The following is a 25,403-nucleotide window of genomic DNA, read 5'->3' as shown; positions in this document are numbered from 1 at the left end:
CCACCAGGGAAGCCCCTTTAGCACCACAAAGGCACTGTTGAGTAGTTAAGACAGAGACCATCCAGCCCCATGAAACCTAAAATCTTTACTATCTGGCCCTTTACAGAAAATGTTGGCTGACACCTGCCCTAGTCTATCCCATTCCTTCAGGTACTTGCTAAATTACTAATCAACTAGTTGGATAAGATATTTGCTATCAAGGTGTTTATATGTGACCCCCCCAACATATTTACATTGGCATTTTAAGCAGAGCCTTCAAGGAAAGGTTTGATTGGCTTATGTGATTCAGTTAGAATAATAAAAACGTGTATTTCTACCTTTTCTAACTTGTCTACCAATTCTGTCACCCCAGAGATATTTCAGCGGAACTGTAATAAAAACTTGGTGTTCTAATAATTCAGCAGTTTAAAATTTCTTTTCCCATTTAGTCATATTCATCTTAAATTACTTTTTTGTTCCCTTACTGCCATTGGCACTCCTGATGAGGCTTCCTGGCATATGCTTGAGTGGGTCACGTTCCTGAGGCTCTTGCCAAGGGCCAGCTCTGGGGGCTGGAACATTTTCTTTTTTTAAAAATTGAGGTATGATTGACATATAACGTTAGTTTCCGGTGTACAACATAACGATTCAATACTTGTATATATTGCAAAACGATCACCACAGTATTCCATTTAACATCCATCACCATACCTAGTGGCAAAATTGTTTTTCTCGTGATGAGAGCTTTCAGGATCCACTACCCTAGCTACTTTCAAATATACAGTACAGTATTATTAACTAGAATCACCAAGCTGTATATTACATCCCCGTAATTTTTTCATTTAATCACTGGAAATTGTACCTTTTGACCCTCTTCACCCATTTTTGCCCAACCCCCAGCCCCCACGTCAGGAAAACACCAATCTGTTCTCTATATCCATGAGCTCAGTGTTTTTCTTTTTTTATTTTAAGATTCTACACATAAGAGAGATCATATGATATTTACCTTTTCCTCTTTTACTTCACTTAACATAATGCCCTCAAGGTCCATCCATGTTGCAGATGGCAAGATTTCACTCTTTTTTGTGGCTAAATAATATTCCATTCTACCTATCACATTTTCCTCATCCATTCATCCATCAGTGGACATTGAGATTGTTTGCATAGCTTGGCTATCGTAAATAATGCTGCAGAGAACATGGGGGTGCTTATATCTTTTCAAGTTAGTGTTTTTCTTTGGATAAATACCCAGCTGTGGAATTGCTGGATCATATGGTAGTTGTATTTTTAATTTTCTGAGCACCCTCCATACTGTTCTCCACAGTGTCTGTACCAATTTACATTCCCACCAACAGTACACAAGCTCCATCCATGTAGAGCGGCAGTACTGACTGTTATGTGTCTTTTTGATGATGGCTATCCTAATAGGCATGAGGTGATATCTCATGATTTTGATTTGCATTTCTCTAATGGCTAGTGATGTTGAGCATCTTTTCATGTGTCTGTTGTCCTTTCATATATCTTCTTTGGAGAAATGTCTATTAAGGTCTTTTGCCCATTTTTAACTTAGAGTATGTATTTATTTGCTATTGAGTTGTATGAGTTCTTTAGATATTTTGGATATTAACCCCTTATCAGATAAATGGTTTGCAATTTTTTTCCCCATTTTGTAGGTTGTCTTTTCATGTGTTGATAGTTTCTTTTACTGTGCAGAAGCTTCTTAGTTTGATGTAATCCCACTTGTTTGTTTTCTTCATTTTGTTGCTAGTGCTTAAGGTGTCATATCCAAAAATCATTGCCAAGACCTATATCAAGGAGCTCTTTTTCCTGTTTTTTCATCTAGGAATTTCATGGTTTCAGATCTTACATTTAAGTCTCTAATCCACTTCAAGTTCCTTTTGGTAAGTAGTATAAGATAGGGGCTTTTTTTCATTTTTTTACATGTGAATATCCAGTTTTTTCAGCACCAATTATTAAAGAGACTCTTTTCTCCATTGAATATTCCTGGCTCTTTTGTCAAATATTAGTTGACTGTATATGCTTGGGTTTATTTCTGGGCTCTCAATTCTGTTCCATTTGATTTTTTTTTTTTTAGGCCAGTACCATACTGTTTGAATTACCATAGCTTTATAGTATAGCTTGAAATCAGAAAGTGTGAGGCCTCCTGCTTTGTTCTGTTCTCTAAGGATGGCTAGGTTATTTAGGGGTCTTTTGTGGTTCTATACAAACTTTAGGATTGTTCTTCTTTTCCCTACTTATGTAAAAATGCTATTAGAATCTTTGGGCTTTTCACCATTGAGTATGATGTTAGCTGTGGGAGGTATCTTCTTTCTATACCAAAGAGTTTTTTTAAATCATGAACAGAAGTTGTATTTTGTCAAATGCTTTTTCTCCATCTACTGAGATGATTTTTTTCATTCTATTAATCTGATGTATCACATTGATTTGTGTATGTTGAGCCATCCTTGCATCCTAAGTATAATTCCACTTGGTCATGCTGAATTATCCTTTTAATATGCTATTGAATTCAGTTTGCTAGTATTTTGAGAGTTTTTGCTTCTATATTAATCAGGGATATGGATCTGTATTTTTCTGATAGTGTCCTTTTCTGGCATTGGTGTCAGGGTAATGCTGACCTCATAAAATGAGTTTGGAAGTGTTTCCTCCTTTTCTATTTTTTTGGCAGAGTTTGAGGATTAGTGTTAATTCTTCTTTAAATGTTTGGCAAAACTCACTAGTGAAGCTATCCGGTCCTGGGGTTTTCTTCACTGGGAGATTTTTGATTACTGATTTAATCACCTTACTAGTAATTGGTCTATTCAGACTTTCTATTCCTTCATGATTCACTCTTGATAGTTTGTATGTTTCTAAGAATTTTTCCACTTCTTTTAGGTTGTCCAGTTTACTGGTGTAGAGCTGTTCATAATAGCTTCTTATGAACTTTGTATTTCTGTTGTATCAGTTGTAATGTCTTCTTTGTCATGTATAATTTTGTTGATTTGAGTTCTTTTTTCCTTGGTTAGTCTAGCTAAAGGATTGTCAATTTTGTTTATCTTTTCAAAGAACCAACTCTTAGTTTGGTTAATGTTTTCTATTGTTTTTCTGTTCTCAATTTCATTTATTTCTTCTCTAATCATTATTTCCTTCCTCTTGCTAACTTTGGGCTCAGTTTCTTTTTCTAGCTCCTTAAGGCATAGTTAGGTTATTTGGGAAATTTCTTGCTTTTTTTTTTTTTAATTTATTTTATTTATGGCTGTGTTGGGTCTTCGTTTCTGTGCAAGGGCTTTCTCCAGTTGTGGCAAGCGGGGGCCACTCACTATCGCGGCCTCTCTTGTTGCGGAGCACAGGCTCCAGACGCGCAGGCTCAGCAATTGTGGCTCACGGGCCCAGCCGCTCCGCGGCATGTGGGATCTTCCCAGACCAGGGCTCGAACCCGTGTCCCCTGCATTGGCAGGCGGATTCTCAACCACTGCGCCACCAGGGAAGCCCCTCTTGCTTTTTAATGTTGGTTTTTATTGTTGTGCACTTCCCTCTTATAATTACTTTTGCTGCATCCCATAAGTTTTGGTATGTTGTTTCTCCACTTTTTGTCTCAAGATACTTTATTGCCCCTTTAATTTCTTCTTTGACCCATATGTTATTCAGGAGAATGTTGTTTAATTTCCATGTATTCATGAATTTCCGGTTTCCTCTTGTTACTGATTTCTAGTTTCATACCAATGTGGTCAGAGAAGATACTTGGTATGATTTCAGTCTTCTTGAATTTTCTAAGACTTATTTTGTGACCTAATATATGGTCTATCCTAGAAAATGTTTCATGTGCACTTGAGAAGAATGTGTTTTCTGCTGATGTTGGATAGGATATTCTGTGAATGTCTGTTAGTTATATTTGGTCTGTAGTGTTGTTCAAATTTGCTCTTACCTTATTGATTTCTCTGTCTGGATGATCTATCCATTGTTGAAAGTGGGGTGTTAAAGTCCCCAACTGTTACTGTATTGCTGTTTACTTCTCCTTTTATTTAGCTCTATTTTGCTTTATGTATTGATATTTCAGTTTTCCAATGTTGGGCACATCAGTATTTATAATCTTTATAACTTCATGATATATTGATCCCTTTATCATTAGAAAATCACCTTCTTTGTCTCCTTTTACCATTTTAAAAATTAAAGCCTATTTTGTCTGATTTAACTACCCCTGACTTTTTTGAGTTATTTGCTTAAAATATTTTTCCATCCATTTACTCTGCCTATGTGTGTCTTGAAAGCTAAAGTCATTCCTGTAGGCAGCATATCATTGAATCTTTTTTTAAAAAAATCCATTTAGCTATTCTGTTTATCGTTTGGAGAACTGAATCTGTTTACATTTAAAGTAATTATTGATAAATAAGGACTTATGCCATTTTGTTAATTGTTTTCTGGTTGTTTTCTAGATCCATCTTTCCTTCTTATCCTGCTTTCTTTTATTGTGTTTTGATGTTGTGAGGTATTAGTATGCTTTGACTTTATCATATTCTTTGTAATTCAGGTTTATCCCTTGTTACCTTGAGGCTTACATTCTAAAAAATCTTAAAATTAAAACACACTATTTTAAACTAATACCAACTTAACTTCAATAAAGTCTTAAGCTTTATACTTTAACTTCTCCTCCCTTCACATTTTAAGTTATTGATGTTACAATTTACATATTTTTAATATTGTGTACCTAATAAATTACTGTAGTTTTAGTTATTTTTACCATTTTTTTTCTTAAGTTACCTTATCTTTTAAAATTTTTTTATTTTATATTGGCGTAAAGTTGATTAAAAATGTTGTGTTAGTTTCAGGTGTACAGCAAAGTAATTCAGTTATACATGTGTCTATTCTTTTTCAAATTCTTTTCCCATTTAGGTTATTATAGAATATTGAGCAGAGTTTCCTATGCTATACAGTAGGTCCTTGTTGGTTATCTACTTTAAATATATCAGTGTGTACCTGTCAATCCCAAACTCCTAATCTATCCCTCCCCGCTACTCTTCCTCCCTGGTAACCATAAGTTCATTCTCTAAGTCTATGAGTCTGTATCTGCTTTGTAAATAAGTTCATTTGTATCATTTTTTTTTAGATCCCACATGTTAGCAATATCATATGATATTTGTCTTTCTCTGTCTGACTTACTTTACTTAGTATGATAATCTCCAGGTCCCTCCATGTTAGTGCAAATGGCATTATTTCATTCTTTTTAATGGCTGAGTAATATTCCATTGTATATATGTACCGCATCTTCTTAATCCATTCATCTGTCAATGGACATTTAGGTTCCTTCCATGTCTTGGCTATTGTAAACAGAGCTGCAATGAACATTGGGGTGCATGTATACTTTTGAACCATGTTTTTCTCCAGTTATGTGCCCAGGAGTGGGACTGCAGGATCATATGGTAGCTCTATTTTTAGTTTTTTTTTTCCCTTATAAATTTATTTATTTATTTATGACTGTGTTGAGTCTTCGTTGCTGTGCACGGGCTTTATCTAGTTGTGGTGAGCGGGGGCTACTCTTCATTGCGGTGCACGGGCTTCTCATTGTCGTGGCTTCTCTTGTTGTGGAGCACAGGCTCTGGGCACAAGGGCTTCAGTAGTTGTGGCATGTGGGCTCAGTATCTGTGGCTCGCGGGCTCTAGAGCGCAGGCTCAGTAGTTGTGGTGCACGGGCTTAGTTGCTCCGCAGCATGTGGGATCTTCCTGGGCCAGGGCTCGAACCCATGTCCCCTGCATTGACAGGCGGATTCTTAACCACTGTGCCACCAGGGAAGCCCCTACTTTTAGTTTTTTAAGGAACCTCCATACTTTAAGTTCTCCATAGTGGCTGTACCAATTTTACATTCCCACCAACAGTGTAGGAGGGTTCCCTTTTCTCCACACCATCTCCAGCATTTATTGTTTGTACACTTTTTGATAATGGCTATTCTGACCGGTGTGAGGTGGTACCTCATTGTAGTTTTGATTTGCATTTCTCTAATAATTAGTGATGTTGAGCAGCTTTTCATGTACTTCTTGGCCATTTGTATGTCTTCTTTGGAGAAATGTCTATTTAGATCTTCTGCCCATTTTTGGATTGGGTTGTTTGTTTCTTTAATATTGAGCTGCATGAGCTGTTTATATATTTTGGAGATTAATCCTTTGTCCGTTGATTCGTTTGCAAATATTTTCTCCCATTCTGAGGGTTGTCTTTTCTTCTTGTTTATGGTTTCCTTTGCTGCCAGCACCATTTATTGAACAGACTGTCTTTTCTCCACTGTATAGTCTTGCCTCCTTTGTCGTAGATTAATTGACCATAGGTGCATGGGTTTATTTCTGGGTTTTCTATACTGTTCGATTTATCTATATGTCTGTTTTTGTGCCAGTACCATACTATTTTGATGGCTGTAGCCTTGTAGTATAGTCTGAAATTAGGGAGCCTGATTCCTCCAGCTCCATTTTTCTTTCTCAAGATTGCTTTGGCTATTCAGGGTCTTTTGTGTCTCCACACAAATTTTAAGATTTTTTTTGGTTCTAATTCTGTGAAAAATGCCATTGGTAATTTGATAGGGATTGCACTGAATCTGTAGATTGCTTTGGTTAGTATAGTAATTTTTAAAAATTATTTATTTTTTAATTTATTTATTTTTGGCTGTTGGGTCTTCATTGCTGCATGCGGGCTTTCTCTAGTTGCGGTGAGTGGGGGCTACTCTTCATTGCGGTGCATGGGCTTCTCGTTGCAGTGGCTTCTCTTGTTGTGGAGCACGGGCTCTAGGCATGCAAGCTTCAGTAGTTGTGGCACGCGGGTTCTAGAGCGCAGGCTCAGTAGTTGTGGTGCATGGGCTTAGCTGCTCCATGGCATGTGGGATCTTCCTGGACCAGGGCTCAAACCCGTGTCCCCTACATTGGCAGGTGGATTCTTTTTTTTTGGCAGGTGGATTTTTAACCAGTGCACCACCAGGGAAGCCCTAGTATAGTAATTTTGACAATAGTATTTCTTCCAATCCAAGAACATGGTACATCTTTCCAACTGTTTGTGTCATCTTTAATTTCTTTCATCAGCATCTTATAGTTTCCAGAGTACAGGTCTTCTGCCTCCTTAGGTAGGTTTACTCCTAGGTATTTTATTCTTCTTGATGTGATAATAAGTGGGATTGTTGCTTTAATTTCTCTTTCTGATATTTTATTGTTAGTGTATAGAAATGCAACAGAATTCTGTGTATTTTTGTATCCTGCAACTTTACTGAATTCATTGATGAACTCTAGTAGTTTTCTGGTAGTGTCTTTAGGATTTTCTATGTATAGTATCATGTCATCTGCAAACAGTGACAGTTTTACTTCTTTTCCAGTTTGGATTGTTTTTATTTTTCTTCTCTGACTGCTGTGACTAGGACTTCCAAGTCTGTGTTGAATAAAAGTGGCAAGAGTGGGCATCCTTGTTTTGTTCCTGATCTTAGAGGAAATGCTTTCAGCTTTTCATCATTGAGTATGATGTTAGCTGTAGGTTTGTCATATATGACCTTTATTATGCTGAGGTAGGTTCCCTCTATGCCCACTTTCTGGAGAGTTTTTATCATAAATGGGTGTTGAATTTTGTCAAAAGCTTTTCCTGCATCTATTGAGATGATCTTAGGATTTTTAATTCTTCAAATTGTTGATGTGGTGTATCACACTGATTGATTTGCGGATACTGAAAAATCCTTGCATACCTGGGATAAATCCCACTTGATCGTTGTGCATGATCCTTTTAAATGTATTGTTGGATTTTGTTTGCTAGTATTTTGTTGAGGATTTTTGTGTCTATGTTCATCAGTGATATTGGCCTGTTATTTTGTGTGTGTGTGTTATCTTTGTCTATTTTTGTCTAGTTTTGGTATCAGTGTGATGGTGGCCTCATAGAATGAGTTTGGGAGCGTTCCTACTTCTGCAGTTTTTTGGGAATAGTTTCAGAAGGATAGGTGTTAACTCTTCTCTAAATGTTTGATAAAATTCATCTGTGAAGCCAGCTGGTCCTGCACTTTGGTTGTTGGGAGTTTTTAAATCACAGTTACAATTTCATTACTTGTGGTTGGTCTCTTCATATTTTCTGTTTCTTCCTGGTTCAGTCTTGGGAGGTTGTACCTTTCTAAGAATTTGTCCATTTCTTCCAGGTTGTCCATTTTATTGGCATATAGTTGCTTGTAGTAGTCTCTTATGATCATTTGTATTTCTGTGGGGTCCATTGTAACTTCTTTTTCATTTCTGATTGTATTGATTTGGGCCCTCTCCCTTTTTTACTTGATGAGTCTGGCTAAAGGCTTATCAATTTTGTTTGTCTTTTCAAAGAACCAGCTTTTAGTTTCATTGAACTTTTCTATTGTTTTCTTCATCTCTGTTTCATTTATTTCTGCTCTGACTTTTTATTTCTTTCCTTCTGCTAACTTTGGGTTTTGTTTGTTCTTCTTTCTCTGTAGTGGCTTTAGGTGTAAGGTTAGGTTGTTTATTTGAGATGTTTCTTCTTTCCTGAGGTAAGATCGTATTGCTATAGACTTCCCGCTTAGAACTGCTTTTGCTGAGTCCTGTAGGTTTTGGATCATTGTGCTTTCATGTGTCTCCAGGTGTTTTTTAATTTCCTCTTTGATTTCTTCAGTGATCCATTGGTTGTTTAGTAGCATATTGTTTAACCTCCATGTGTTTGTGTTTTTTTATAGTTTTTTTATAGTTTTTCCTCACGTTGTGGTTGGAAAATATGCTTGATATGTTGTCAATTTTCTTTAAATTTACCGAGGCTTACTTTGTGGCCCAGAATGTCATCAGTCCTGGAGAATGTTCCATGTGCACTTGAGAAGAACATGTATTCTGCTGCTTTTGTATGGAATGCTCTATAAATATCAGTAAAGTCCATCGGTCTAATATGTCATTTAAGGCCTGTGTACCTTATTGATTTTCTGTCTGGATGATCTGTACATTGGTGAAAATGGTATGTTAAAGTCCCCCATGATTATTGTTACTGTCAATTTCTCCTTTTATGACTGTTAGTATTTGCCTTATATATGAGGTGCTCCTATGTTGGGTGCATATATATTTATAATTCTTATATCTTCTTCTTGGATTGATCCCTTGATCATTATGTAGTGTCCTTCTTTGTCTCTTGTAACAGTATTTTAAAGTGTATTTTGTCTGATATGAGTATTGCTACTCCAGCTTTCTTTTGATTTGCATTTGCATGGAATACCTTTTTCCATCCTCTCACTTTCAGTCTGTATGTGCCCCTAGATCTGAAGGGGGTCTCTTGTAGACAGCATATATGCGGGTCTTGGTTTTGGATCCATTCAACCAGTCTGTCTTTTGGATGGAGCATTTAATCTGTTTATGTTTAAGGTAATTATTGATACGTATGTTCCTTATTGCCATTTTCTTAGTTGTTTTGGATTTGTTTTTGTAGGTCTTTTTTCTTTTGTTCTATTCTCTTGTGATCTGTAGATTTTCAGTTTGTGATTCCCATGAAGTTTTGATATAGCAGTCTATATATAAACAAGATCGTTTTAAGTTGCTCCTCTTTTAATTTCAAATGCATTTCCAGTATCCTGCATTTGTGCTTTCCTCTTCTCACAATTGCTGGTTTTGATATATTTGTGTGTATGATTTCCTACCTTTACTGTATGCTTGCCTTTACCAGTGAGCTTTTCCATTTGTAGTTTTCTTGTTTCTGATTGTGGCCTTTTCTTTTCTGCCTAGAGAAGTTCCTTTAGCATTTGTTGCAAACCTGGTCTGGTGGTGCTGAATTCTCTTAGCTTTTGCTTGTTTGTAAGGCTTTTGATTTCTCCAAATCTGAATGAGATCCATGCTGGGTAGAGTAATCTTGGTTGTAGGTTCTTCCCTTTCAGCACTTTAAATATATCGTGCCACTCCCTTCTGGCCTGCAGAGTTTCTGCTGAAAAATCAGCTGATAACCTTATGGGGAGTCCCTTGTATGTTATTTGTTGCTTTTCCCTTGTTGCTTTTAATGTTCTTTCTTTGTCTTTAATTTTTGTCAGTTTGATTACTATGTGTCTTGGCGTGTTCCTCCTTGGGTTTATCCTGCCTGGGACTCTCTTCACTTCCTGGACTTGGGTGACTGTTTCCTTTCCCATGTTGGGGAAGTTTTCAGCTATTATCTCTTTAAATATTTTCTCAGGTCCTTTCTCTCTCTCTTCTCCTTCTGGGACTTCGATAATGTGAATGCTGGAGCGTTTAATGTTGTTTGGCCTGAGGTGTCCCAGCACTGGAGCCTGCAGGCTGTTGTGTGGGGCCAGGTCTTGATGAGAAAATGGCGTCCTCCATGAGGGCTCACGCCAATGAGTACATCCTAGAACTACTGCTACCAGTGTCTTTGTCCTCGCAGTGAACCACAGCTGCCCCCTCCTGCCCCCGCCTCCGCAGGAAACCCTGCTAGCAGGTACATCTGGCCCAGTCTCTTATGAGGTCACTGCTTTTTCCCCTGTGTCCTGGTGAGCACGAGACCTCGTGTGTGCCCTCCAAGAGTGGAGTTTCTGTTTCCCCCAGTCCTGTGGAATTCCTGTGATCAAACCCCACTGGCCTTCAAATCTAGATTCTCTGGGGGCTCTTCCTCCCATTGTCAGACCCCCAGGCTGGGAAGCCTGATGTGGGACTCAGAACTTTCACTCCTGTGGGAGAACTTCTGTTGTATAATTATTTTCCAGTTTGTGGTTCACCCATCCAGTGCGTATGGGATTTGATTGTGCCCCTCCTACCATCTTGTTGTGGCTTTTTCTTTGTCTTTGGATGTAGGGTATCTTCTTGGGTAGGTTCCAGTGTTGTTTTTTTTTTTTTAATTTATTTTTGCTGCATTTGGTCTTCGTTGCTGCGTGTGGGCTTTCTCTAGTTGCAGGCGGGGGTTACTCTTCATTGCGGTGCGCGGGCTTCTCATTGCGGAGCACAGGCGTTAGTAGTTGCGGCATGTGGGCTCAGTAGTTGTGGCTCGTGGGCTCTAGAGCACAGCTCAGTAGTTGTGGCACACGGGCTTAGTTGCTCTGTGGCATGTGGGATCTTCCTGGACCAGGGCTCGAACCCCTGTCCCTGCATTGGCAGGCGGATTCTTAACCACTGCGCCACCAGGGAAGTCCCTCCAGCATTTTTTTTTGATGATGGTTGTTAAGCAGTTAGTTGAGATTTTGGTGTTTTCGTAAGAAGGGGTGAGCTCGTGTTCCCCTACTCTGCCATCTTGTCTCCATTGACCATGTTTGTTTTGTAACTTTTAAACTAGAGCTGTAAGTGAATTACATACCACTATTACCATATTACAGAATCCAAGTTTGACTATATTTTCCATAGCAGTGAGTTTTACACTGCCTTCTTATGTTTTTATGATGTTAATTATCATCCTTTTATATTTATCCCTCAGTATCTGCAGGGAACTGGTTGCAAGACTTGCTGCGGACACCAAAATCTGTGGATGCTCATGTCCCATTGTCAGCCCTCTGTATCTGTGGGTTCCCCATCCATGGATCCTCCAGTTGTACACACAGTACGTGGTCCATGGTTGGTTGAATTTGTGGATGCAGAACCCATGGATATGGAGGGCTGACTGTACTTCCACTCAAAGAACTTCCTATAACGTTTCTTGTAAAGCATGTCTAGTGATGATGAATTTTCTCAGCTTTCGTTTTTTAGGGAAAGTATTTATCCCTCCTTTATTTCTGAAGGAGAGCTTCACTGAGTGTAGAATTTCTTGGTTGACAGTTTTCCCCCCAACATTTTTTTTTTAAGATTTTTTTTTCATGTGGACCATTTTTAAAGTCTTTATTGAATTTGTTACAATATTGCTTCTGTTTTATGTTTTGGTTTTATGGCTGTGAGGTATGTGGAATCTTAGCTCCCCAACCAGGGATTGAACCCACACCCCCTGCATTGGAAGGCAAAGTCTTAACCACTGGACTGCCAGGGAAGTCCCCCTCCACCCCCAGTATTTTGAATATGTCCTACCATTCTCCTCTAGTCTGAAAAATTTCCATTATGAAATCCACTGATAGTCTTATGGAGGTTCCCTTGTATGTAACTTCTCTCTTTTCTCTTGCTGCTTTTAAAATTCTTTGACTTTGACTTTTGAAAATTTAATTATAATATGTCCTGGTGTAGCCCTATTTGGGTTCAACCTATTTGGGATCCTTTGGGCCTTTTGGATCTGGATGTCTAGTTCTCTCCCCAGGTTTGGGAAGTTTTCAGCCATTATTGACTTAAATACACTTTTTGTCCCTTTTCTCCTTCTGGAATTCCAAAAATTCGAATATTTTTCTTTGTGTACCATAAGTCCCTTAGGCTCCCTTCAATCTTTTTTCATTATTTTTCCTTTTTGTTCCTCTGACTGGATAATTTCAAATGTCCTGTTTTCCAGGTTTCTGATTCTTCTGCATGGTTGAGTCTGCTTTTGAAGCTCTCTATTTTTTTTTTTAATTTATTTTAGGCTGCATTGGGTTTTCGTTGCTGCGCGTGAACTTTCTCTAGCTGTGGCGAGTGGGGGCTACTCTTCGATGCGGTGCACAGGCTTCTCATTGCAGTGGCTTCTCTTTGTTGGGGAGCATGGGCTGTAGGTGCACGGGCTTCAGTAGTTGTGGCACACGGGCTTCAGTAGTTGTGGCTCACGGGCTCTAGAGCGCAGGCTCAGTAGTTGTGGCTCACGGGCTTAGTTGCTCCACGGCATGTGGGATCTTCCTTGACCAGGGCTCAAACCCGTGTCCCCTGCATTGGCAGGCGGATTCTCAACCACTGCACCACCAGGGAAGTCCAAAGCTCTCTATTGAATTCTTTGGTTCAGTTATTCTATTCTTCAGCTCTGTGATTTTTTTCATGGTTTATATTTCTTTGTTGAACTCATTTTGTTTACTTCTCTAATTTCATTTAGTTGTCTGTTCTTGTAGCTCACGAAACCTCTTTAAGATGATTATTCTGAATTCTTTGAAAGTTCATAGCTCTCCATTTCCTTAGGGTCAGTTATTGGCCCTTTATTACTTACCTTTGGTGGTATCATACATACTTGCTTTTTCATGATCCTTGATTCTTTATACTAGTGTCTGTTCATTTGAATAAGTGATCTCTTTTTCCAGACTTTAAGGTTTACTTTGGCAGAGACAATTCTTCACCAATCAGCTCTGTTTAGGTTTCTGGACGTGTCTGCTGGTAACATCCTTGGGCAGGTGGGGCCTGTTATTAGTGTCAGTTTGGGCAAGGCATCTGTTCGAGCTCTGAGGTTAGGGGTGGGGGCGTGCCACTGGCTGAGAACAGCTGGATAGGACTGCTATCTTGGTTCCCTGCCCAAATGCAGCTGTAGGATGGGCTTCATGACTGTCTGGATTCTGATCAGGCTTACTAAATGCTTTGGAGTGGGTACTACTAAACCCAGCAGTAGGTGGGGCTATGAATTAGCTTCCCTGCCCTGGCAAAGCAGCAGGATGGGACCCAGGGCCTGCGTGGCTCATTGTCTGGGGACTCAAATCAGGCAAGAGTGTGCACTGAATATTTTGGTTAGGTGAGGCCACCAGTTTTCCTTTGCAGACAGAGAAAGCCATGGGCTGTACTCTATTCAAGCGCCACCATAAGCAGGGCTGTTAGATGGGTGATGCAGCTTCCTGTGTGTTAGGGTTAGGTTTCTTGGTCAGGTGGTCTGAAGGTAGTATTCAGTAATAAGTGAGGTTGTGAATCAGCTTCGCTTCCTGGGCACAGCAGGAAAAACACCTCAAGTGCCACTAATGCTCTTTGTTGGTGGCCTTGACTCAAGCCAACTCATGCCGCAAGTTCCCTGGCTGAACAGGGCCAGTTTGTTTGCCCTGGCAGCCATCAGCTCTGCCCACTCTCCTCTCAGCTTAAGAGTTGCTGGGTTACACAGCTTCCAGGTGTTCTCACAAACCCTTCCTATCAGATGGGGGCCACACTCCACAGTGCCTAGGGCTATAACTTGGGCTCATGCCTGGGTGGCACTGGGAGGGCCCACTTCAGGCAGCTCTCAAATTTTCCCAAACAGGCTTTCTGGTCTGGAAGGGCCAGGGGCCTCAATCTGTAGTGGGTGGGGCCATGTATCACCTCCCCTGCCTGGGTGTAGCAGAGGAAATCTCCAGAGGGAGAACATAAAGATGGCATCCCTGGCCTACGTTCCCCGAGGGCCTCTCTGTAGGCCTCTAGATGTATGCCAAGCCTGAAGCCTGCCCTTAAGGTTGATGATCCAGGACAAAAAATGAGGCCTCTTCCACAGAAACTGGGGGTGTGTTTCAGTCTGCTGTCTGTGCAATGCCCCAGGGGTGGTAGCCCACCAAGAACTGTTAGAGTTGCATGGGACCCAGGAATTCCAGCCCCTCTGGTCACCAGAGCCAGGCCATCGAGGGCTGTCCCTGGGTGGCAACTGCCAGGGCCAGGTCACCAGATGTAAAAAACCAGGGCATCAGATGAGGGTTGGAATTGCTTATCCTTATTTCTTCACCATGCTCATGTTGGGGGGGGCTTCGGGCAGGCGGGTGTGAGGGGTGAAAAGGGCAGATAGTGGGATACTGGAAATATTCTTTTGTCCTTGCAAAGACAAATTAGAATCCTCTGGGGTGGTCTTGGACACTTTTTAGGAAATTTGACTCATGCAAAGTCTCAGCCCATCTGGAAATACATACACTGCCATTTTGCTTAGGTTTTCAAAATCTCATTGCCAAGCCATTTCTGAATGATTCCTGTGGGAAGGTATTTAGGTTTTATAGCCACTAGTTGAACTCGAATTTCTCAGCTATCTTCAGGACAGTTTGGAGTGGGCAAATAAACTTCCCCAAACAGAACAGTACTGCTCCTGTGGGTCTGTAGTTTGACATGGAATTTTCTTTAACCATGCTCACACCTCCCTGCTTGGGGTTTTTTTTTTTTTTTTTCCAGCAAGCACAATGTGGCCTGGATCTTCGACACATCACCATAGTGGAGCTGGTAGGTGTGTTCCCGACCCTCATCGGCAGGATAGGAGCAAAGATTATGCCTCCAGCCCTAGCTCTGCAGCTCAGGTAGGGGGAAGTTCTGTTCTTAAGTATTATTACCTATAAAAGTGCTTTTTTTCTGATCAGGTTCCCTGATTTCTCTCTATTCATTCTTGATTCCAGGCAACCTTCAACCTTTAATTACTTTTATTCTGGGAGTATGATAACAATATTAATTGGCATGTGGCTGCTTGTCCAAATACATGATGCAGTGGGTAATTACCAGGGTTCCTTCCCCCTCCAGGTGTTTTTGCTTTGTCTTTGTTTTTTTTTCCCCTTGGTGGGAGTGGGATGGGAAGGGGACAGAATGCAAAAAGGATTTAAGCAATCCTTGGTCTTCTTAAGAGGGCAGGCCTCCAATTTAGCCTTTCCAGGCTTGGCCTCTTTTTCCTCCATGCTTCCAGGGCACTTGTCCATAGTCCCATTTTAACAACTTTTGGTGACACTTAAAAAGCCAGAATCATGGTGTTCAGACTCTGAGTAATGGTGCATTAAAAAAGCAGAATTCAACAGCCAAAAGGTAATTTCAGAGCAAGCCAAATTTTTACTTGTATCTTTTGACCACTGTGAAAAGGACAATTAGCGTAAAGCAGAGCTCCTCAAAATCTTCCTTTCTCCCCTTTTTCTCTCACACTCTGCAAGGGAGGGGGCAGATCTCTGTTCTATATAATCTCATGGTCCCAAGCTCTTGGTGGCTCCACCATCTTGTAGAATCAACATCCCAGAATACATTACTTTCAGGTTTCTGCAAAGGGGGAAAAGAGTAAAAACAAACCATGCCACCTTTTTTTAGGCTTCATATTGGAAGCATAAAATTGCTGTCTCTCAGTCCCTTGGCCAGAACTCATCACATGATTGCGATCAGCCTTCAAGGGAGACTGGGAAATGTAGTCTTTCTATATACCCAGGGAGAAGAAAATGAAATAGAATGTGGTGAACCCTATCACAGATTTTCAAAGAGGTTCACAGAAATTCCTTGAGAGATTATGATAGAAATATGTCCTTAGCAAGTGATGTTACAGATTGACACAATAGCTTCTTTTTTCTAACTTCCTTATTTTCCATCTGCCTTCTGACCCTCCACATGTTTGGTTTATACCTCTCTGCACGCAAAGAGAGTCTGCCCCATCTACACCAGGGTCAAAAACTCAGAAGGCGAGGGATGGAAAAAGAAAAATAGGCCTGAATTCTCTTTAGTTGGCTGAAGGAAGGAGAAGCCTGGGAATACTCATAAGCTTTTATTTATTCATTTTTTATCCACCTGCATTTGCATCTAGTACATCCCTAGGGGTAACACTTTTGAGGTCAGTACCAGATGTTTTCAAGATTTGCTGCCTAGTACCTAGCACAGTGCCTGGTACCTTGTTGGTGCTAAGTAAGTAAATGACTCTAAATGGAAACAGCTTTACTATTTCCAGGGGTGATAGTAGCCTTTAAGAGCATATCTATATTTACCAACACTTCAATTTGAAGAAAACTTAAGAGGATTGTTGACGTCTGAAAAATTTTATTGAAAATTCTCAAAGTAGGTTTCGTGAAGCTATTGCTTATTTAGAACTAACTGCTCATATGCTATGTCAATGATTTTTTTAAAAACCTGTTGCAGAATTGACTAAAGGGTTTTTTTTCTGAATTGCAGATATATAGAGAGAATCTTTTTTTTTTTTTAAAGGTTTGAACTTTTTTCTTTTTTTTTAATTTATTTATTTATGGCTGTGTTGGGTCTTCGTTTCTGTGCGTGGGCTTTCTCTAGTTGTGGCAAGTGGGGGCCACTCTTCATCACGGTGCGTGGGCCTCTCACTGTCGCGGCCTCTCTTGTTGCGGAGCACAGGCTCCAGACGCGCAGGCTCAGTAATTGTGGCTCACGGGCCTAGTTGCTCCGCGGCATGTGGGATCTTCCCAGACCAGGGCTCGAACCCGTGTCCCCTGCATTGGCAGGCAGATTCTCAACCACTGTGCCACCAGGGAAGCCCTAGAGAGAATCTTAATGTGATTTTTAGATTGTTTAAATTTGAAGAATAGAAAAATCTGATTTAAGAAAACTGCTATCATTCAGGTTTTATATGTTGGGGCTACTGTAGACCTCTGTAGGCTGAGGATGATTTAAACAAATAAGTTGTATAAATGAATTATGCGGTGGTTCTCAAGCTTTAGCCTGCCTCAGAATCTCCAGGAGGGCTGTTAAAACAGAGTGCTGGGCCCCACGCCCAGAGTTTCTGACTCAGTTGGTCTATGACAGGGCCTGAGAACTTGCATTTCTAGCAAGTTTCCAGGTGTTGCTGATGCTGCTGGTCTGGGGATCACAGTGAGTGAACCACTGGCCTTGTGGTTTTACCAAAGGCTTCACAGGTTTGAAATGGAATGTCCTATTGTTTTCAGTGTACACATCTTTCAACTCCTTGGCTAAGTTTATTCCTAGGTATTTATTCATTTTCATACAATTATAAAAGTGATTTTTCTTTATTTCTCTTTTTGTTACTGTCTTATTAGTGTATAGAAATGCACGAGATTTTTGTATACTTATTTTGTATCCTGCAACTTTACTGAATTGGTTTATTAATCTAACAGCTTTCTGATGGATTCTTTAGGGTTTTCTATGTATAATATCATGACATCTGCAAATAATGACAGTTTTACTTTATTTTCCAATTTGGATGCCTTTTTTCCCCCTTTTTCTTGCCTACTGAGTCTGGCTAGGACTAATATCATATTGAATACAAGTGGCAAGAGTGGGCATCCTTGGCTTGTTCCTGATCTTAGAGGAAAAGCTTTCAGCTTTTCACCATTGGGTATGAAGTTAGCTGTGGGCTTGTTTATATATGGCCTTTATTATGTCGAGTTATGTTCCCTCTATACCCACTTTGTTGAGAGGTTTTTATCATAAATGGATGCTGAATTTTGTCAAATGCTTCTTCTGCAGCTATTAAGATTATATGAGTTTTATCATTCATTTTGTTAATATGGTATAACATGGTGATTTGTAGATGTTGAACCATCTTTGCATCTCTGGAGTAAACCTCACTTGTATGATCCTTTTAATGTATGTTGAATTCTGTTTACGAGTATTTTGTTGAAGATTTTTGCATTTGTGTTCACCAGGGATATTGGCATGTAATTTTCTTGTGTCCTTGTCTGGTTTTGGTTACCAGCTAATGGTGGCTTTGTAAAATGAGTTTTGAAATGTTACCTCCTCTTCTAGTTTTTGGAAGAGTTTGAGAAGGATTAGTATTAATTCTTTTAATGTTTGGTAGAATTAATTCTTCTTTGAATGTTTGGTAGAATTCACCAGTGAAACCATCTGGTCCTGGACTTTTTGTTTGTTTGTTTTTGATTACTGATTCCATCTCCTTAACAGTAATTTGTTCAGATTTTCTATTTCTTCATGATTCAGTCTTGGAAGCTTGTATTTTTCTAGGAATTTATCTGCTTCTTCTAGGCTGTCAAATTTGTTGGCATATAATTGTTCGTAATAGTCTCTTATCCTTTGTATAGCTGTGGTATCAGTTGTAATGTCTCTTCTTTCATTTCTGATTTTTATTTGAGCCCCCTCTGTCTTGGTGAGTGTAGCTAAAGCTTTATCAATTTCACCTTTTCAAAGAACCAGCTCTTGCTTCATTGGTCTTTTCTATTATCTTTTTAGTCTCTCCTTCATTTATTTCTGCTCTGATCCTTATTATTTCCTAACTTCTACTAACTTTGGACTTTGTTTTCTAATTCTTTCAGGTGTAAAGTTAGGTTGTTTTGAGATTTTTGTTTCTTGATAAGTATTTATTGCCCTGAACTTCTCTCTTAGAACTGCTTTTGCTGCATCTCATATAAGTTTTGTTATGTTTTATTTCCATGTTCATTTGACTGAAGGTATTTTTTGACTTCTCTTTGACCCACTGATTGTCCAGTAAACACATTGTTTAATCTCCACATTATTTATGAATGTTTCCAGTTTTCTTCCATATTTGATTTCTAGTTTCATACGTTGTTATCTTAAAAGATGCTTGATATGATTTCAATCATTTTAAATTAAGACTTGTTTTATAGCCTAACGTGATCTATCCCAGAGAATGTTCCATGTGCACGTGAAGACTATATATTCTATTGCTTTGGATGGGATGTTCTGTATGTATCTGTTTAAACCTATGTGGTATAACATGTTAAAGGCTGTTTCGTTACTGATTTTCTGTTTGGATGATCTATCCATTGTTGTAAGCTGGATATTAAAGTCCCCTACTATCATTGTCCTACTATTTCCCTTTTAGGCCTGTTAATATTTGCTTTATACATTTAAGTGCTCCTATGTGGGTTGCATATATATTTACAAATATTATACCCTTTTGTTTGATTGAACTCTTTATCATTATGTATTGCCCTTCTTTATCTCATTATAGTCTTTGTTTTAAAGTCTGTTTTGTCTGATACAAGAACAGTGATCCAGCTTACTTTTGGTTTCCATTTGCATAGAATATATTTTTCCATTCCTTCACTTTGTTTGTGTGTGTCTTTACATCTGAAGTGAGTCCCTTGTAGGCAGCATATAGATAGGTGGGTTTTTTTTAATCCATTCAGCTACTCTTTCTTTTGATTAGAGGATTTAGTCCACTTAAATTATTGATAGGTAGATACTTACTGCCATCTTTGTTAATTGCTTTTTGGCTGTTTTATAGTTCCTCTGTTACATTCTTCTCTATTCTCTTCCTGTGTGATTTGATGAATTTAGTGGTATGCTTAGATTCCTTTCTCATTATCTTTTGTGTATCTCTTATAGGTTTCTGGTTTGTGGTCACCATGAAGCTTACATTTAACTTATCAACTTAAAATGGACCATTATAAATATAACAACTTAAGTTTGAAGGCATCCTCAAGCTCCACACACGTTTTGTTTTTGATGTCACATTTTATATCTTTTAATCCTGTGTATCCCTTAAGCAGTTATTGTAGTTATTTTACCACTTTTGTCTTTTAACCTTTATAAATCCACTACTTTTACTAATATATCTACCTTTAAAATTAAAAATCTTTTTATTTTAACCATTTTTAAATTGAAGTAGTTAATTGACAATTTTGTTAGTTTGAGGTGTACAACAAAGTCATACAGTTATACATATATATATGTATTCTTTTTCAGATTCTTTTCCATTATAGGTTATTATAAGATATTGAATATGGTACCCTGTGCTGTACAGTAGGGCCTTGTTGTTTCTATCTATTTTATATATAGTAGTGTGTATGTGTTGATCCAAAACTCCTAATTTCTCCCCCTCCCCCCCACCCCCTACTATCCCCTTTGGTAACTATGTTTGTTTTCTATGTCTGTGAGTCTATTTCTGTTTTGTAAAAATAAGTTCATTTATATCATTTTTTTAGATTCTACATATAAGTGATGTCATATATTTGTCCTCCTTTGTCTTTCTTCACTTAATATGATAATTTCTAAGTCCATCCATATTGCTGCAAATGGCATTATTTCATTCTTTTTTATGGCTGAGTAATATTCCATTGTATACGTGTACCACATCTTCTTTATCCATTTTTCTGTCAATGGACACTTAGGTTGCTTCCATGTCTTGGCTATTGTAAATAGTGCTGCTTTGAACAGTGGGGTGCATGCATGTTTTCTTTTTATTTTATTGGAATATAGTTGATTTACAATGTCATTTAGTTTCAGGTGTACAGTAAACTGATTCACTTATACATATACATATATTCATTCTTTTTAAGATTCTTTTCTCATAGAGGTTATCACAGAATATTGAGTAGAGTTCCCTGTGTTATACAGTAGGTCCTTGTTGATTATATATCTTATATATAGGAGTGGGTATATATTGATCCCAAGCTCCTGATTTATCTCTCCCCCCAACACTTCACCTTTGGTAACAATAAGTTTGTTTTCAATATCTGTAAGTCTGTTTCTCTTGTAAATAAGTTCATTTGTATCATTTTTTAAAAATTAGATTCTACATATGAGTGATATCATATGGTATTTGTCTTTCTCTGACTTACTTCACTTAGTATAATAATCTCTAGGTCCATCCATGTTGCTGCAAATGGCATTATTTCATTCTTTTTTGTGGCTGAGTAATATTCTTTTGTATATATGTACCACATCTTCTTTATCCATTCCTCTGTTCATGGACACTTAGGTTGCTTCCATGTCTTGGCTATCGTAAATAGTGCTGCAATGAACATTGGGGTGCATGTATCTTTTTTTTTTTAATTTTATTTATTTATTTATTTATGGCTTTGTTGGGTCTTCGTTTCTGTGAGAGGGCTTTCTCTAGTTGAGGCAAGTGGGGGCCACTCTTCATCGCGGTGCGCGGGCCTCTCACTATCGTGGCCTCTCGTTACGGAGCACAGGCTCCAGACGCGCAGGCTCAGTAATTGCGGCTCACGGGCCTAGTTGCTCCGCGGCATGTGGGATCTTCCCAGACCAGGGCTCGAACCCGTGTCCCCTGCATTGGCAGGCAGATTCTCAACCACTACGCCACCAGGGAAGCCCTCATATATCTTTTTGAATTATGGTTTCCTCTGGGTATATGCCCAGGAGTGGGATTGCTGGGTCATATGGTAGTTCTATTTTTAGTTTTTTAAGGAACTTCCATACTGTTCTCCATAGTGGCTGTACCAGTTTACATTCCCAACAACAGTGCAAGAGGGTTCCCTTTTCTCTACACCCTCTCCAGGATTTATTGTTCATAGATTTTTGATGATGGCCTTTTTGACCGGTGTGAGGTGACATCTCAATGTAGTTTTGATTTGCACTTCTCTGATAATTAGTGATGGTGATTATCTTTTCAGGTACTTTTTGGCCATTTGTATGTTTCTTTGGAGAAGTATCTATTTAGATCTTCTGCCCATTTTTTGATTGAGCTGTTTGGGTTTTTTTGATATAGAGCTTCATGAGATATTTGTATATTTTGGAAGTTAATCCCTTGTTGGTCACTTCTTTTGCAAATATTTTCTCCCATTCTGTGGGTTGTCTTTTCATTTTGTTTATGGTTTCCTTTGCTGTGCAGAAACTTTTAAGTTTAATTAGGTCCCATTTGTTTGTTTTTGTTTTTTTCTCATTACTGTAGGAGGTGGATCATAAAAGATATTGCTGTGATTTATGTCAAAGAGTGAGTGTTCTACCTATATGTTAGTCTGTTTTAAAGTATCTGGCCTTACATTTAGGTCTTTGATCCATTTTGAGTTTATTTCTGTGTATGGTGTTACAGAATGTTCTAATTTCATTCTCTTGCATGTGGCTGACCAGTTTTCCCAGCACCACTTATTGAAGAGACTGTCTTTTCTCCATTGTATATCCTTGCCTCCTTTGTCATATATTAACTGACCACAGGTGCATGGGTTTATCTCTGGGCTCTCTATCCTGTTCCATTGATCTATATTTCTGTTTTTGCGCCAGTACCATACTGTTTTGATGACCGTAGCTTTATATTGTAGTCTGAAGTCAGGGAGCCTGACTCCTCCAGCTCTGTTTTTCTTTCTCAAGATTGCTTTGGCTGTTCGTGGTCTTTTATGTCTCCATACAGATTTTAAGATTTTTTTGGGTTCTAATTCTGTGAAAAATGCCACTGGTAATTTGATAGGGATCGCATTGAATCTGTAGATTGCCTTGGGTAGTATAGTCATTTTGACAATATCGATTCTTCTAATCCAAGAACATGGTATATCCTTCCATCCGTTTGTGTCATCTTCGGTTTCTTTCATCAGTGTCGTAAGTTTTCGGAGTACAGGTCTGTTTATTCCTAGGTATTTTATTCTTCTTGATGTGATGGTAAATGGGATTGTTTCCTTAATTTCTCTTTCTGATCTTTCGTTGTTAGTGTATAGGGATGTAAGAGATTTCTGTGTATTCAGTATCCTGCAACTTTACTGAATTCATTGATGAGCTCTAGTAGTTTTCTGGTAGAATCTTTAGGATTTTCTATGTATAGAATCATGTTATCTGGAAACAGTGACAGTTTTACTTCTTCTTTTCCAGTTTGGACTCCTTGTATTTCTTCTGATTGCTGTGGCTAGGACTTCCAAAACTGTTGAATAAAAGTGGTGACAGTGCGTATCCTTGTCTTGTTCCTGATCTTAGAGGAAATGTTTTCAGCTTTTCACTGTTGAGAATGATGTTAACTGTAGGTTTGTCATATATGGCCTTTTATAATGTGAAGTGTGTTTCCTTTATGCCCCCTTTCTGGAGAGATTTTATCATAAATTCGTGTTGAATTTTGTCAAAAGCTTTTTCTGCATCTGTTGAGATGATCATATGGTTTTTATTTTTGAATTTGTCAATGTGGTGTATCACACTGATTTGCAGATGTGAAAGAATCCTTGCGTCCCTGAGATAAAGCCCACTTGATCATGGTGTATGATCATTTTAATATATTGTTGGATTCAGTTTGCTAGTATTTTGTTGATGATTTTTCCATCCATGTTCATCAGTGATATTGGCTTGTAACTTTCTTTTTTTGTGGTATCTTTGTCTAGTTTTAGTATCAGGGTGATGGTGGCCTCATAGAATGGTCTTGGGAGTGTTCCTTCCTCTGCAATTTTTGGAATAGTTTCAGAAGAATAGGTGACAGAATTCGCCTGTGAAGCCATCTGGTCCTGGACTTTTGTTTGGAAGTTTTAAAATCACTGTTTCGATTTCAGTACTTGTGATTGCTCTATTCATATTTTCTATTTCTTCCTGTTTCAGTCTTGGAAGGTTGTACCTTTCTAAGAAATTGTCCATTTCTTCTAGGTTGTCCATTTTATTGGCATATAGTTGCTTGTAGTAGTTAGTCTCTTATGATCCTTTGTATTTCTGTGGTGTCCATTGTAACTTCTCCTTTCATTTCGAATTTTATTGATTCCAGTCCTCTCGCTTTTGTCCTTCATGAGTTTTGCTAAAGGTTTATCAATTTTGTTTGTGTTTTCAAAGAGTCAGCTTTTTAGTTTTATCTTTTCTTTTTCTTCATCTCTATTTCATTGATTTCTGCTCTGATCTTTATGATTTCTTTCCTTCTACTAATTTTGGGTTTTGTTTGTTCTTCTTCCTCTAGTTGCTCTAGTGTCTTAGACTGTCCTCATTTCTTTTCATTTTTTTATTCTGTTCCATGACAGTGATTTCCACCACTCTGTCTTCCAGCTCACTTATTCGTTCTTCTGCCTCAATTATTCTGTTATTGATTTCTTCTAGTGTATGTTTCATTCCAGTTATTGTATTGTTCATCTGTTTGTTCTTTAAATCTTCTAGCTCTTTGTTAAACATCTCTTGTATCTTCTTGATCTGTGCCTCCATTCTTTTTCTGAGATCTTGGATCATCTTTACTATCATTTTTTCAGGTAGGTTGCCAATCTACAGTTATTTACTTGTTCTTGTGGGTTTTTATCTTGTTCCTTCGTCTGGAACATTTCTCTGCCATCTCATTTTTTATAACTTTCTGTGTTTTTGGTCTCCTTTCCACTGGCTGCAGGATCCGTAGCTCCTTTTTGCTTCTGGTGCCTGCTCCCTTTGCTTCTGGTGGGTGAGTTTGGTCCTGGGGCTTGTGCAGTCTTCCTGCTGTGAGGGACTGGTGCCTGCACACTGGGGGAGGGGGCGGTGGAGCTGGGTCTTGTCCCTCTGGGGGGCAGAGCCATGTCAAGGGGTGTGTTTATTGGTGGCTGTTGGCTGAGGACGACTTTAGGCAGCCTCTCTGCTGATGGGTAGCACTGTATTCCCCCTCTGCTGGTTGGTTTGGCCTGAGGCGTCCCAGCACTGGAGCCTGAAGGCTGTTGAGAGGGGCCAGGTCCTGATGCCAAAATTGCGACCTCTAGGAGAGCTCATGCTGACAGTATTCTCTGGAGCCTCTGCCACCAGTATCCTTGGTCCCCCCCGCCCCCGCAGTGAGCCACAGCTGATCCCCGCCTCCCCAGGAGACCCTCCAAGACTTGTAGGTAGGTACAGCCCAGGCTTATATGGAGTTCCTGCTTTCTGCTGGGTCACAGTGTACGTGAAACCTTGTGTGTGCCCTCCAAGGGTGGAGTCTGTTTTCCCCAGTCCTGTGGAGCTACTGCATTCAAGCCCCACTGGCCTTCAAAGCCAAATGCGCTGGGGGTTCTTCCTCCTGATGTCAGACCCTCAAGCTGGGGAGCCTGACGTAGGGCTCAGGACTCTCACGTTTTTTGGGAGAAACTGCAATATAATTATTTTCCAGTTTGTGGGTCACCCACCTGGTGGGTATGGGATTTGATTATGTCACAAAACCACCCGTTACTGTTCAGTTGTCATTTCTTCATTGTCTTTGAATGTAAAATATCTTTTTTGGTAGGTTCGTGTTTTTTTGTTGATGGTTGTTCAGCAGTTGTGATTTTGGTGTTTTCGTGAGATGAGGTGAGCTTAAAGTTTTCTCCAGAGATATGCTTAGGAGTGGGATTGTAAGATCATATGGTAACTCTATTTTTAGCTTTTTATGGAACCTCTGTACTGTTTTACATAGTGGCTGCACCA

The 25,403-nt window shown here is 39.1% G+C and overlaps 2 protein-coding genes across 4 annotated transcripts in view; one reads left to right on the top strand and one right to left on the bottom strand.

Annotated features, from left to right (window-relative positions):
• Positions 1 to 25,403, bottom strand: part of SYTL5 (synaptotagmin like 5) — a 288,224-nt gene that overhangs the window by 15,587 nt on the left and 247,234 nt on the right. The gene's annotated exons all lie outside the window — the stretch shown is intronic.
• SRPX (sushi repeat containing protein X-linked) overlaps positions 1 to 25,403 on the top strand; it is a 105,522-nt gene that overhangs the window by 74,242 nt on the left and 5,877 nt on the right. For both annotated transcript variants that reach the window (XM_082378208.1, XM_082378207.1), the window contains one exon: positions 14,853 to 14,974. In XM_082378208.1, coding sequence (XP_082234334.1) covers positions 14,853 to 14,974 — 122 coding nt within the window. The remainder of the gene's footprint in view (positions 1 to 14,852; positions 14,975 to 25,403) is intronic.

This window comes from Balaenoptera borealis (assembly GCF_965194805.1).
Source record: "Balaenoptera borealis genome assembly, chromosome: X".
NCBI lineage: Eukaryota > Metazoa > Chordata > Mammalia > Artiodactyla > Balaenopteridae > Balaenoptera > Balaenoptera borealis.
Note: the sequence above shows the minus strand (reverse complement) of the source record. Positions and strands in the feature narration are given on the sequence as shown.